Source organism: Fringilla coelebs, assembly GCF_963513975.1.
Source record: "Fringilla coelebs genome assembly, chromosome: 3".
NCBI lineage: Eukaryota > Metazoa > Chordata > Aves > Passeriformes > Fringillidae > Fringilla > Fringilla coelebs.
Genome location: NC_140030.1, coordinates 45,859,217 through 45,872,005, shown reverse-complemented (window position 1 = coordinate 45,872,005; position 12,789 = coordinate 45,859,217). Strand labels below are relative to the sequence as shown.

Genomic DNA, 12,789 nt, shown 5'->3' with positions numbered 1-12,789 from the left:
GACATATAAGCTATTTATCTTCTGAAGCCATTGTAACTCCAGTTTTGGAATTATCTCTGTATTTATCTGTCATCACATAAAAGTTAATCTCCAGAAGATTTTATAAACCATTAATGAATCTTGATTTTGGTGAAGTGCCCAGGAGTCCATCCTTTGCTCTGTATAGGAAGAGAATGAGCCTCAGTGTCATTATCTGGCTAACTATACTCAATTGACTGCATGTTCTTTAACAGGGATTGTTGGCTTACCAGGATTGTCGATACCTTATTGAAGTGGATGGAACGCAGGAACCTGATCGTGTCTTGGATGTAAGTAAACTATGCACCAGCTAAGTTAACCTCCACTAGAAAATAATTTCTCAATTCTGTGAATTGTTCTCCTGATGGCAAAATTTTAAGTTGTGTTTAAAACGCATTCATTTACTAGTAGAAAACATGACTTTTGAAATATTTGCTTTCCTTCCTCTATTGTAAGATTCACTACTCTGCTTCCAGGCTTACATATATGTTGCATGAGAATATTTTTAGGCAGGCTACAAACTTTTGTATTATGTCCATCTGGTTTCAATAACTTTTTCTGATCTGTATTAATGTAAATTATAATGAGAAATTAAAATGGTTTTGGTATGATATATTTACAAAACTGGTTTATTTGGTACTTGTGTCTAAAATATACTTTGCATAATGGAATATAATTTTTATTAATTTTGATATTGTTTTGCAATGTTATAGAAGACCTTTGATTCTTGTAAGAATTCTGCTGAGTGCTTGTGTCTAGATTTTTAGCTTGTAACAGAGCAACTTGTTCTTCCTGTTAAAAAACCTACAATGATAAATTTTAAAGATAAATAATCTTATCCTCTGCCTCATAACTAGAAGTTGCTTCAAATCAGAAACCTAGAGTATGGGGTTGAAAATTAAGTAGGAGATTGGTTTTGGCAAGGTAGGAAGTAAACTTCTCCTGCTTTTTCTCCTCTGTTTAAAATAAATTGTATTATTATAATTCTCTAAGTTAATTATTTCAGTGTATGCTTAACTCTACCAAGAGTGGCCTTATGGGAAAAAAAAAAAAGTAGTAATTTTGCAGCATTAGAACATACAATTTCCTCATTTGTGATCTGTTTGTGAATGTTGCAACACAGAATTTATTTTAAATGCAATCAAGTTACGTTATGATTCCAACCATTTTACCTACAAGTAAGGCAAAGGCCTATAATAAAACTAGCCCAAACATGACAGAATTTGTTTTTTCATTTCAGGAATATTTGCATTCAATCAATATTACATTCAGGAAACTATTCAAATAAACTTAAATATCATCTGATTCTCATTGGTAGATATGTGGTTTAAATACCTTTCAAAATAAACTACCAAAGTTGTATTGGTTCTGAATGTGCCTAATCTGATTTCCCAAAGAGATTTGCCTCTTTTTCCAATTGGAGCTCCTCTGAGTATTTGCCCTACCGTGGGAGAACCTTCACAGTCTTGTCCTTTAGTAGGCTTGGGATTCACAGCATAATGAGGAGACAGGAGGGCTGTGTTTTGGCTTTTGCACTGCCTGTATCTACCAAATAGCTTCTTAAAACTCAGCTCAATAACTAGCATGGGTCTGAGTTAAAAACTGGGCCTCGGTGTTTACATAAACACCGAGCCATTGTATAAATAATAAGTAACAATTTTAAGTAGATTTTTAGGGGCCCTTCTGAAGACAAAAGCAGTTCTGATTTATCATTGTTGCTGCTAGAAATGAAGGGATGGGACTGTTTTCAAGCTAAGAACAATTTATTGCTCAATGAACATCAATCTCAGAGGCCATGAGATTTTAGAGGAGCAAGCATTTGGCCATAGCTCAAGAGTAGTCACAAGTTTCTTTGTTATAAGGCAATATATAATTTTTAAACCAGTAGACAGTTACCATGGGATTTATTTTGCTTTTCTAACCTATCACCTTTCCTTACTTCTGCTGCACCGGGGAGACTTCTAATGGACTTCTAATTCATAGGCACACACATGCTTCTATTTTAACTTCTAAACTCTTAGCTTACTCTGTACAACCACACCATTATATTATAAACCCTTCACCATCTTTTCAGTACAGTTTCTCACTTACTTAAGGCACATTCTCACCTACAACTATAGAAATATAAATTTATTATTTTTCTGCTTAATATCTGTGTGTTGTATTTTTACATTAATCTTAGCTTCTTCTAAGGCTGCAGATCAAATCCTTCAGTGTCTGTGAAGTTTCTGTTTTTCCAGAATGGTACTAAATTATATATTTTATTTTATATTTTATTTCCAGACAGTGGTAGGCCGACTTGAGTCTATGGAAGTTCAAAATGCAGCTCCTGTAATCAGACTCCAAAGTGAAGAAGAAGAAGAAATGCTGGAGGGAAAGCAAAATGTAAGTGTGCTTTTCTAAAGTGTGACTGACTAATAACTAGAATTACTTTTCTGCTATAAGCTTATATTACAGCATCTTTGTTTCACAGCAACCAGCTTGTTTTACCATGCAGTATTGGCCTTTCAGAAATGAGAATTTAAAGTCATTCTGGGACCGAAGTCCACTTAAAAAGTATAAAAATAAAAAAACCCCTGTGATTCCCAGAGAACCATGTAATAATTATAATAAAACTTTGAACAGAAGGTTTGTTTTAGTAATTGAGGAAAAAATAATTCCTTCCAAGGAAATTAAGAAACTTTAGCCAAAGGATAACAATCTCAGCAACTGACTCTTAGCTCAGTCTGCTCTTTTCCTGAATAAGAATCAACATGCTAATCCAAATATAGCAACATTCTGCCTGAGATTACACTTGTTCTATTTTCCTGTAATTAATTAGAAACCTGACAAGTTACTGCTGAATTTTGCTGAATCATGGCAATTATAATTTGTGTCCCTTCCAAATAAACCTGAAAGCCAGAAGTTTTGCATGAATCTCGTCATCTATATTTAGTTCCGATCATCTTTCCTATTTCTGAAACAAAACTCTGAATATATGAATAGAAGTGTAATGGGGAGACCCCACATTTTCAGAGAAATACCCCTTCCTTCACTTTTCTGTTTTCTCAGTTCTTAACAAATTCACAAGTGAAAGACTTTCTGTGTCAGAGGTCATCTGTATTTATTATTTAGTTAGTGTGTTTTAGCTTGTGTGTAAGCTTTGAGTAACCACAGTATTCAGGGCAAAGTGTTCTGCATCGTGACTGAACATTATGCACAGAATTGCTTCTCTTTGTGTTGAACCTGCAGCCTTTTAGTTCAGTGTCCTCCATGCTGAAGTCAGTGAACAGTTTGGTTTTCTACATCTGCCCTCTAACAACTCATGAGTTCAGATTTCTGTCCTCCTCTTACATAGCTATACTGAAGAATTCCAGTCTGTATAATTTTATTCCTTCTTATGCAACAAGCTTGTTGTGGAATTGATAAATTATATTACCTTTTTCTGAAACTTATTCAGTTTTGCTGTTTCCTTTCTGAGATTAGGGCAGCAGGAGGCACATTGCAGTAAAGACAAGGGTAATATTTAAACAATTTACACATAAACCTTTATCATCTATTCTCTTTGTGCTCAACCTTCCTAACATTCAAGTTGGTTTTCTGACTGCTCTTGGGCATTGAAAAAATGCTTTCACAGAGGGATCTATTTCTGAGTAGTGACAGTCAGTGAAAATTCATAGCTTTCTGTGTAAAAGTGCTATTTTAATGCCTGCCTTTGTGAGTACTTAAAGTTCTTCTGCAGCTCCTCACAGCCAGCAATTGTCAATACTATTCTGAATTTAGAGTCACCATGACTTTAAGATTCACTCACTATTCACATTCTGTAAAAAGGCTATTAAACTTATTTCTATCATATTATATTTCTGCATGGCTAAAAGAGATATTTTAATATTGCTATTCCCTGGCACAGATAATGGTCCTTTTTTCAAACCCTTTAGAAGAAATCTTAGCCATTTTCTTTTGTCTTCAATAAATGGCTCTTTACCATTTTAAGCTTCCAAAAATAATAAGTAAAACCTACAGGAACTATTTTAAGTACTATTTCTTTTAAACAGACCTGAAAAACCAAGTAATTTCTCTTTAAAACTGTCCTACAATTCTGAAATAAATAATTTTTATTTAAATGTTCAAAAAACCATAATGTGTTTTTCTTTTTAAGTTTGCTTATTTTCCATCAAAATGTTTCAAAAAAGTCTAATAAAAAGGCATATGTAGCTTCAGACAAAAATTACACTTGCAATTATTGCTAATAAACAGGATGAACTTCTCCGGGCTCTGTCATCTTGCAAGCTGATAGCGCCCAGATACCGATGGCGTAGGAGCAGGTGGGGACAAGTGTGTCCCGTGGCTCTAAAGGAAGGGGACTTTATAATGGGAAACCCAGAGTTTGCTGTCAGGTTAGTGGAATTTGACACTCTTAGTTTTCATATCTCTTTTATGGGATGTTTATATCCACCAGCTTCTCTTCTGTTTTAAGTTTTCTAGGTAAAATGTATGTACTGTCATCCCAAGAGGCCTTGAACAAATTTGTGTTGAATCCACGGCCTTACCTCTTACCTCCAATGCCAGTTTCTCCTTGTAAAGTATTCGTATTTGGTCCTCCATTCTCTGGAAGAACAACTATTTGTAATGAAATTGCACACAATTATAAAGGAAAGGTAGGTTCATAAATGTCTTATGTGGCAGAGTATCAGCTGGGGCTTGTCAGTCAGTTAAGCACATTCTTGCCATGCTGTCAATATTCACATTACAAATATAGGGATTAGAGAGGAAACACAGGATTTTAGTGGAATTAGATCTTTTTATAAAAGTAGCTACAGATCAAGAATATTTTTATATGCCCTATTACGTTGCAGTTGTCTTAGAATTAGAATACTCTAAATAACTTTTGTATCTAAGATAATTAAATATAAATCAAATCGAAAATAATTATTTTCTCAAAAAAACCCCAACCCTGCACTTGAATTGCGTGTAAATTTTTCTGAAATCTGCAGAGCTTTTCTAAAACCATTTTATTTTATAAACGTTGGATCAGATGCTGTATTTGTCTTCTGTGATATTTGTATTTTTTCAAATCATTTCACTAGGTTCTTGATATGGACATACTCATTCAACAATATAAAGAATCAAAAGAAAAAAAAGCTGAGGAATTGCGAAAGGATGCAATAGAAAAGGCTATAGCAGCAGTGAAAGATAGATTGGAATCAGAACAACAATCAGAAGAACAATCAGAAGAATCAGGTGAATAAGCTGTTCTGTGGTCTTTGAAGCTGTCTTATTTGCTTTACATTAATTAACTAAAGCAGTTGTTGTCACTTTGACTTGAAAAAGTTGAAGAAGTTGTTATGATTACTGGGCATTAAATATGAACTAAAAGAGCGTGCAGTGAAGGGAATAGCTTAGTAAAATTCAGTGGTTTTTACATATATATATAAAAATCCTTTGAATTTGAGAGCCATGTCAAAAAGAGTTTTCTGAACTCTGAGCTGAAAGAAGAAATGGTACTGACTGACACTGGTTGAAGACATTCCATTTTAATGACTTTCTGACTAGTTAAATCTCTGCAAAAATGAAATTCTCATCCAAAAAGCAGCTTGTCAGCTGGACTAATGTGAATCCACAATATACAGATTTTTCACCTTGGAGCAGCCTTCCAATTATGCTGCCACAGATGGCACATTCATAAGTCGCTCCAGCTCTGGTCACATTTAGACTTCTTAAGCTGCCTAGTTTTCTGCAGTTTGACAAATTCAATAAATATATTGCAAAGGTGAAAATAATATGTTATTTTAGTATCTTTTGAGCAAAGTTTGTGTTTTTTCCAAGGAAGTTCAGTGGAGCCTTTTCAAAATTTTTTCTTTTGAAATGAAAGTACTCCATTGAATTAGAATTGCCTTTCTATAGTTAGCTCTAGTTATGGTTCCAGTGGACAATGGGGCAATTTTGCCTTATTCATCTTAGCAAGGAATTGTGTTTGACTTTCACATGGGTAGATACATCTAACAAGAGGTCAGTGTATTCCTCTAGTGCTGCAAAACTGGTGCTGACAATGATAAAAAAATCATTGGCATCACAGTAAGAATAATGATGAGTTATGACACCAAAATTGAAACAGTTAAACAGGGTTACATTCCAGATTCCTGACTATGTAAATACTTTTGAGGACAGGGATGAATTAATGAGAAATTAGTCCTAATTAAAAATTTTATTGCAAAACAGAGGATGTATTTTCCCTTAGATATCTTTTTGTAGCATAAGATTGTTTCAGAATTTTTTAGTAGATAAGGAGATGTTTGGGTTTGGGCTGCACTGAGTTTTTTTGCAGAATGGAAATTGTTGTATTGCACTAAAAGGAAATTATAAAGATGCTGCCCCTTTTCTAGGCACCTTGTAACTTGGCAAAAATAACCTGATAAATGTGTACATTTGTGCATGTAAAAAGTGTACAGTCATTGAAAAATCTTGACATAAAGACAGAAACTAAATAAGGCATTTTTTCCAAATTACACTCATGGTAGATACTGCAGTTGGCTAAAACAGTTCTTCACCAAATTTTATCAAATTAATTGTGAGTTAACTGTGAGTATTCCTTATAAAGCTTTAAAATAATTATAGTTGTTGTGCCAGCAATTAATAAGAAAATATGGAAAAATATTAATGTTCTGCTCATCATAGGGAATGCAGGCTACTTTATTGTTTAAAATACACTGCCTGATGTAAAATTTGTACTGATTGAAAAATTAGTTAGGTAAACCTTTTGATTTAGGAACCAAAGGGAAATAAAATCAATGGAAATTCTAGCGTGCTGTAAATGCCTGATTATTCTGGTACAAAAATGTCATTCTGTTCATATTGAAACAATATTTAGCTTAGAGATGGCAAATACTGTATAGTTAAAAAGGTTGTGTTTTTTATACTGAGAGAGCAAACAAAGATCTTAGTTTATGAGACACACTCTACATCTGCATTAAGAAGTGGTGTTTGTTTCTTTCTCAGAGCAATTGTGGGTTGCTTAAAAATGTATGCTGTGCTGAAGTTATGATATAATGCTTTATTTAAGTCCTAATTTCAAATTTTCTCCGTGAAGTTCATTTTAAAATTTTTTAAAATCTATGGTGTTAGAAATACCAGAGATAACTGCTGACCACCCAGAAGTTCAAGCCATGCTAGAAGGAGCCGTGAAAAGTGTGTCATTCTCTGAAGATATAATGTTATTTCAAATGTACGCTGAAGCACTGGAGGGAGCTATTGCAGAGGTGAGACTACAAGTACTATGTAGCAAAGTACTTTTTTCCTAAGATGACCTTCTAACAGTTTATACATTATCCATATATGTTCTTAGTTTTTCCATTTGAGAGATCTGTTTCCTTTATATCACATAGCCCAAAAGCTTACATAGGATTGAGGAGACACTGAAGAAGATCATGAAAGACAAATCTAATGAAGACTGTTTTATAGCTTCTTTATATAAAATAAAAATATATGTGTGCATGCGTATATATATATTCACATACTTTCACAGAAATTATTTCTGTCTTGCAAATTGCCTGAGCTACAAATTGTTAACGGCTGGGAGAATTGTCTGACAGATCATTGTCTGCTTGCTCTATTATATTTGTAGTCACTATTAAAGAACTGAACACCAGATGTAAGAGTTTGAAAAGAATTGTTTATGATGATCTATCCAAGAATCTTTAAATGTTTTGAATTTGTTCAATGGTATGTAACTATTGAAACTGGAGTGTAAATTCTTTATAGGCAAGCTTAAAAAAATCACTATTCCATTAGTCTCTTCTTGTTTAAAATGTTTTTCATTTCATTCAGACATATAAAGTTATAAATGTTTTACTTTTTATTGACCTGAAATGACATAAGGAAAAATCATAGCATTTAGAAAGTAATTTTGTATTGTGCTGTCTTTTTTGTACAGCTCATTAAGTCTTTTTATATTCCTGAATGTGACATTTTCTAACAGCTTATGAAGACGAACAAAGACAGGTTTCCTGGTGCTTCAGAAAGAGGAGGGTGGGTAGTGGATAACTACCCTCTGTCAGAAGACCACTGGTCAGCCTTATTAGAGAAAGGACTTCTACCTGACACTGTTGTCTGTCTGAAGGATACACAAAAAGATGGTTAGTAAATGCACCATAATGCAACTTTACATTTCCTTTCTTTTTTTCTGTGTTGATATCTGTATATAAAACATACTTGTGAGAAAAACTAGTAGTTATGTCCTATTTATAAAGCTTCAAGGTCTGGAGAATGAATCATCCAGTGAATCAACAAGAGTACCACAATTTCTTACAATTTGGAGTTAGGGAATTACACAGAATTTAAACCAGAAATACTTTGCTATAACAGCAAAGAAGATTCCTCCCATTTTAAATCAGTTTTCATTTTTCTCCTATTTACAACCAGCAGGAAATACCAGTAGACTCTTGTAGCATCAGATTTTTGTATTCTTTGGCTGGCTGGCTGGCTGGCCACTATCTTGTGATGGGGCTGTTGGTCAAATTTATCTGCCTTGGTTTTCCCATTTGCAAAATCAGGTTAGAGGTATGAAATTTCTCAGCTTGAGAGAAGAGGCAAGGGGGAGAAGTACTTGTATGCAGGAATATCCTGTCCTCCATTCTGGGATCAAAAATAAACCTCAGTAACTTCCTACCCAGATGGATACAATGGCTTTGTATCCATGAATTCAGAGTAAGGGATTTTTACTTTATTCTTTCCATCCAAAAGGAAGATTGACACCAAGCATCAATAACTGAACACATTCATGTGCTGCTCATAGTTTGTCTATCAAATCGTGTCTTCATGGATCCTATTTGCTTGATTCATACCTCACCACAAGTTTAACTGATCGTTGGCAATGTTTGATCATCACCTGTGCAACCCAGTCTATTCTCAAAAAATCTTTCAGTGGCAGAAACTTCCATTGAAGAAAGGCATGATGGGTCTATTCACATATTGTTCAAGAAAACTCATTAGGTGCCCAGCATTGGAATCAGTCCAGAGATCTTTTCAAACTCTTGTCCCTGAATATAAAAATCAACCTGAGAAAATCAAGGTTACACAGTTTACTCAGAACAGGTTTCTTACATTAAAAAACTCCAGCTTTCAAGAAGTATGTCAGCTGATCAGCAAATCATCCTCTCAACTCAGGAATAGTACCTAAACAACTTAGTCACACAGCTTTGTGAAATTTTGTAACTAAAAGTGTTTCAGTGTGGCCAGAGCTCACACAGACCAAATACTGGCTAAACATTTCTATGAGAAAGTTCTAGATCCAGTGTTTGTCAGAAATCTGTGTTTGCAGAAGCTGTCATTCAAGACTTCATCTCAGACACTTTTGGAAAGAACCTAGGGGCAAATTGCATTTCCATGCCTCATCTTTGTTTCCCAGCCATTCCAAGCTTCTTGAAATGTTCATGAACCTAGTTTCTGGGACACAGTGCATTGTCCTTTCATACAATCACAAAAAGCATCTCCTTCCTGTAGTTGGTATATGGTAATGAAATGTCAATACAGTGTGCTAAATAATAAACATCAGGAGTCTACCTCTAGCCTGTACTGCAGGGAGAGCACTGAGGTGGGAGAGATGTTTTCAGAATTATATTAAATTTCTCTTCACTTCTCAGAATTTAACAAATTAGTGAATTAGTTGGATAGAAAAAAGGTTGTCTCTTTTCTGGTCAGTAACTACTCCTTTTTTAAAAAAAAATATATTTTCTTTTTTATTTTTTATTTTCTGAAGGGAAGAATTTGGGAATTCATAGCAGAGGCTTTCAAATAAGGCCTCTCTAGAGCCTTCCTGCTATGTGCTTCCTTCCTGCAGTATACACCTCTCTGCCATTTCCCCTAGTTCTCAAAGCCTAGCTCTGAACTACTTACTGTAATGTGAACAACCTATTTTACACTCTTGGTAGTATAAAAATTTGACTAAAAAATGTAGCTTTTTGCTTATGGATACATTTCCTTGAATTTAGCTATTTTGTTTCACTTTATTCTTTTTATTTGCACAATTGTGTTGACTCTTTACTTGATTCCCACTCATTTCTGTCATTTAAATAATCATGTAGTTGTGAAGTTTACATTTTCACAGCATTTGAGTCATTGCTTTGTAATCTGTTCCCTGACCTAGTCTAAACTCTGGTAAGTCCACTGATGAAAACAGATTTCAGCACACAGCCATATATAAATCTATTTGTCAAAGTAAATAAATCAGTAGAGTTCCTAGTAGGAACAGCCTACTCTTAATTTCTGCCAAACAGCTGCAGTAGTAGAGGTATGCACATTATTTATGCATATTTTTATTTGAATGGTTTTCACTTTTCTTCATAGCATTCTTTGTACACTTGCAAATAAAATAAATGTCAGAGTAACACATGATATATGAAAGTTTAAGATAAATCATTTCAGTTTTGTCTCCCTTTACAGCCTTCATAACCTTCCAATATTCCAGATTCAGTTTTTTGGTGCTTTAAATTGAAAAAAAGCTTGAAAATTGTATAAATCAACAGCGTCATAACTCTTCAGTGGTATATATACTTTTTGTTGACTTTAAAAGAAAGTTGTCAACAATTTATTAATTGATATTCCTAGCACAATGACTTCAGTTTTATACAGATGCATTAAAGTCATTATTTTCATGCAATTGTGCTGCAGGAGCCTGTATGCTACGCAGAGCATACCTAGCAAGTAGGAATGAAAATAATTCTAAGATTTTGGAAAGACCAACACATGAAGCATTAGAAAATAAAGAAGATGATGCAAGGTAAAATATTCTGAATATCTGAATATATAAAATGAGCACAAGAAAATTCCAGCCTCACTTTGTGTTAAAGGTATCAGTGCATTTATCACACAAATTATAAGACTAGTTATCATATATTGGAAATAATCCAATATCTGTTGTCATTGGGGAATATTACATTTATATCAGTACATATGGTGGCAGTAAAATCTCTTTCTAAATGCTTTTTCATTATCCTTTCATTAGTCCAACCTTTTAATGCAGTGAGACAAGAAAATTTTAGATAATAAAATTCATATGATTTTTATTTTTTACTACAAAAATTATATTTCCACATCTTTATGTTTAATATATCTGCAACTTGCTTTAGTAATATTTGTAATGATCTTAAATAAACTTTTATTTACAGCGAAGAAATGGAAGAAACACTGACATCAGAGGAAGATCAGTCTCCAGCTGCTGCTGAGGAGAAAGGTGTGTATCATTTGACTTCTAATTATGTGTCTCAATCATTTAGTGGTTTGATTTTCCAGTTTTGTTTTCCTTTTTTGCATTCAGCATCTAGAAAAATGACTTTTGTTACTCTCTTCACTGGTACTCTCTTCACACATTTCTTTGTGTCATTCCTCATGGATGTTACAGAATAGAGATGATTTCCATTAAATCAGCCAGCACTGGTGCAGTTTTCAATAAATCCAAAAAATGGGATTCTGTCTCCTCTAGTAACTTTTCTAAGTGGGTTATTAACTGTCTTGAAACTTATCAAAAACTTACTTATCAAAACTTACTTATCAAAAAATCTCTAGCTCTTTAAAAGTTACAAAGTATTGCTGAAACTTAGTCAATAGTTAATGAGAAAAATCACAAAATTATCTGATTCTCTGGTCTTCCTCCAGTAAGCTCAACCTGAAGTAGTTAAAAGGGAATGGAAATCAGTTCAGCAGTGTCTCTCTTAACATGAATTGGGATTTGCTCAATCTGATAGCAACACACATTATGAATTGCTGAATCTAAAAGCCCAGCAGAGGCAAGGCTGTGGCAGCTCCGTGTCCCCAGGACCATGCAATGAGTCTGAACATGTGTTCCCATTTCCCTTTCATCCTCTTCTTATTCTATAATCCATGCTAGTGGATCCAATCCACTTTGTTCTTTCCTTCTCCTTGCCTTCTCAGGAAAGCTGCCTAATGTTATAAATCTCCCACAATACTAAACTGCTTTCCCCTAGACATCCCTGAATGAATCTCATGCCCTGTAGGCAGTAATACACCTCAGCCAGAGAGCTTCTTGGGATGACCCATCTCAGTAGATTTCACATCCAGACAATGCCTTCATCATCATCTTCTAATGGCCCTGTGGGGTATCAAGTCAAGGTTATATTTGTTGTGATTAAGTTTTGGGGGTTCACCTATCTGTCATTGTTTCTCCCCTCCTTTGTGCTTATGGAGATTAGTCTTTAGCAACATAACACCATAAAAACTAATGGAATTCTGTGTATTATGTGAGGTTTCCCCTCTGGTAACAACATAAATAAAACATTTTGGATAAATATGTTCTTACTTTGTTGCTTTCTATATTGACAGAGCCACATATTTTTTTGTTTCCTGTAAAGATCCTGCTTTATATCAGAATTGTGTTTTACTTAGTTTCCAACAGAGAAAATATAATTGTCTTGGGCAGAAGTGAATAATCTGTAAGGAGTGAGATTTTGGCAGCAGACCAACTGTCACAAATAGGCTGGATTTTTGCACCTTAGATTCTGTCAGTTGGATTGAGGCTTAGAGTTAGTTCCAGTTAGTTTCAATGAGGTTTGAACCTCAATAGTCCAAAAAGCTGCAGTTTTACTTCCCTCTTAGTCTTCTTTAATCACTGCCTAGCTTCTTAGAAGAATGTTTCTGTCTGATTTGGATCAGCTGTCATGATGAAGTACCATACATAAATATCTGTCTCTATATTAAGACCTAGGCTGGGGACTTTGGAGTATTTTCTTTTTCTACTGTACAGTCTCGAGATTTCCCATTCATAGCCTAAATTATCACCCA

At 34.3% G+C, this 12,789-nt stretch overlaps 1 protein-coding gene across 1 annotated transcript in view; it reads left to right on the top strand.

Annotated features, from left to right (window-relative positions):
* The window catches only part of AK9 (adenylate kinase 9), a gene marked incomplete at both ends in the record, with an annotated part of 59,370 nt that overhangs the window by 12,891 nt on the left and 33,690 nt on the right, over window positions 1–12,789 (top strand). The window contains 9 exons of the mRNA XM_084202000.1: window positions 234–308; window positions 2,302–2,403; window positions 4,255–4,394; window positions 4,475–4,655; window positions 5,085–5,238; window positions 7,120–7,253; window positions 7,973–8,129; window positions 10,663–10,771; window positions 11,160–11,224. Coding sequence (XP_084058126.1) covers window positions 234–308; window positions 2,302–2,403; window positions 4,255–4,394; window positions 4,475–4,655; window positions 5,085–5,238; window positions 7,120–7,253; window positions 7,973–8,129; window positions 10,663–10,771; window positions 11,160–11,224 — 1,117 coding nt within the window. The remainder of the gene's footprint in view (window positions 1–233; window positions 309–2,301; window positions 2,404–4,254; window positions 4,395–4,474; window positions 4,656–5,084; window positions 5,239–7,119; window positions 7,254–7,972; window positions 8,130–10,662; window positions 10,772–11,159; window positions 11,225–12,789) is intronic.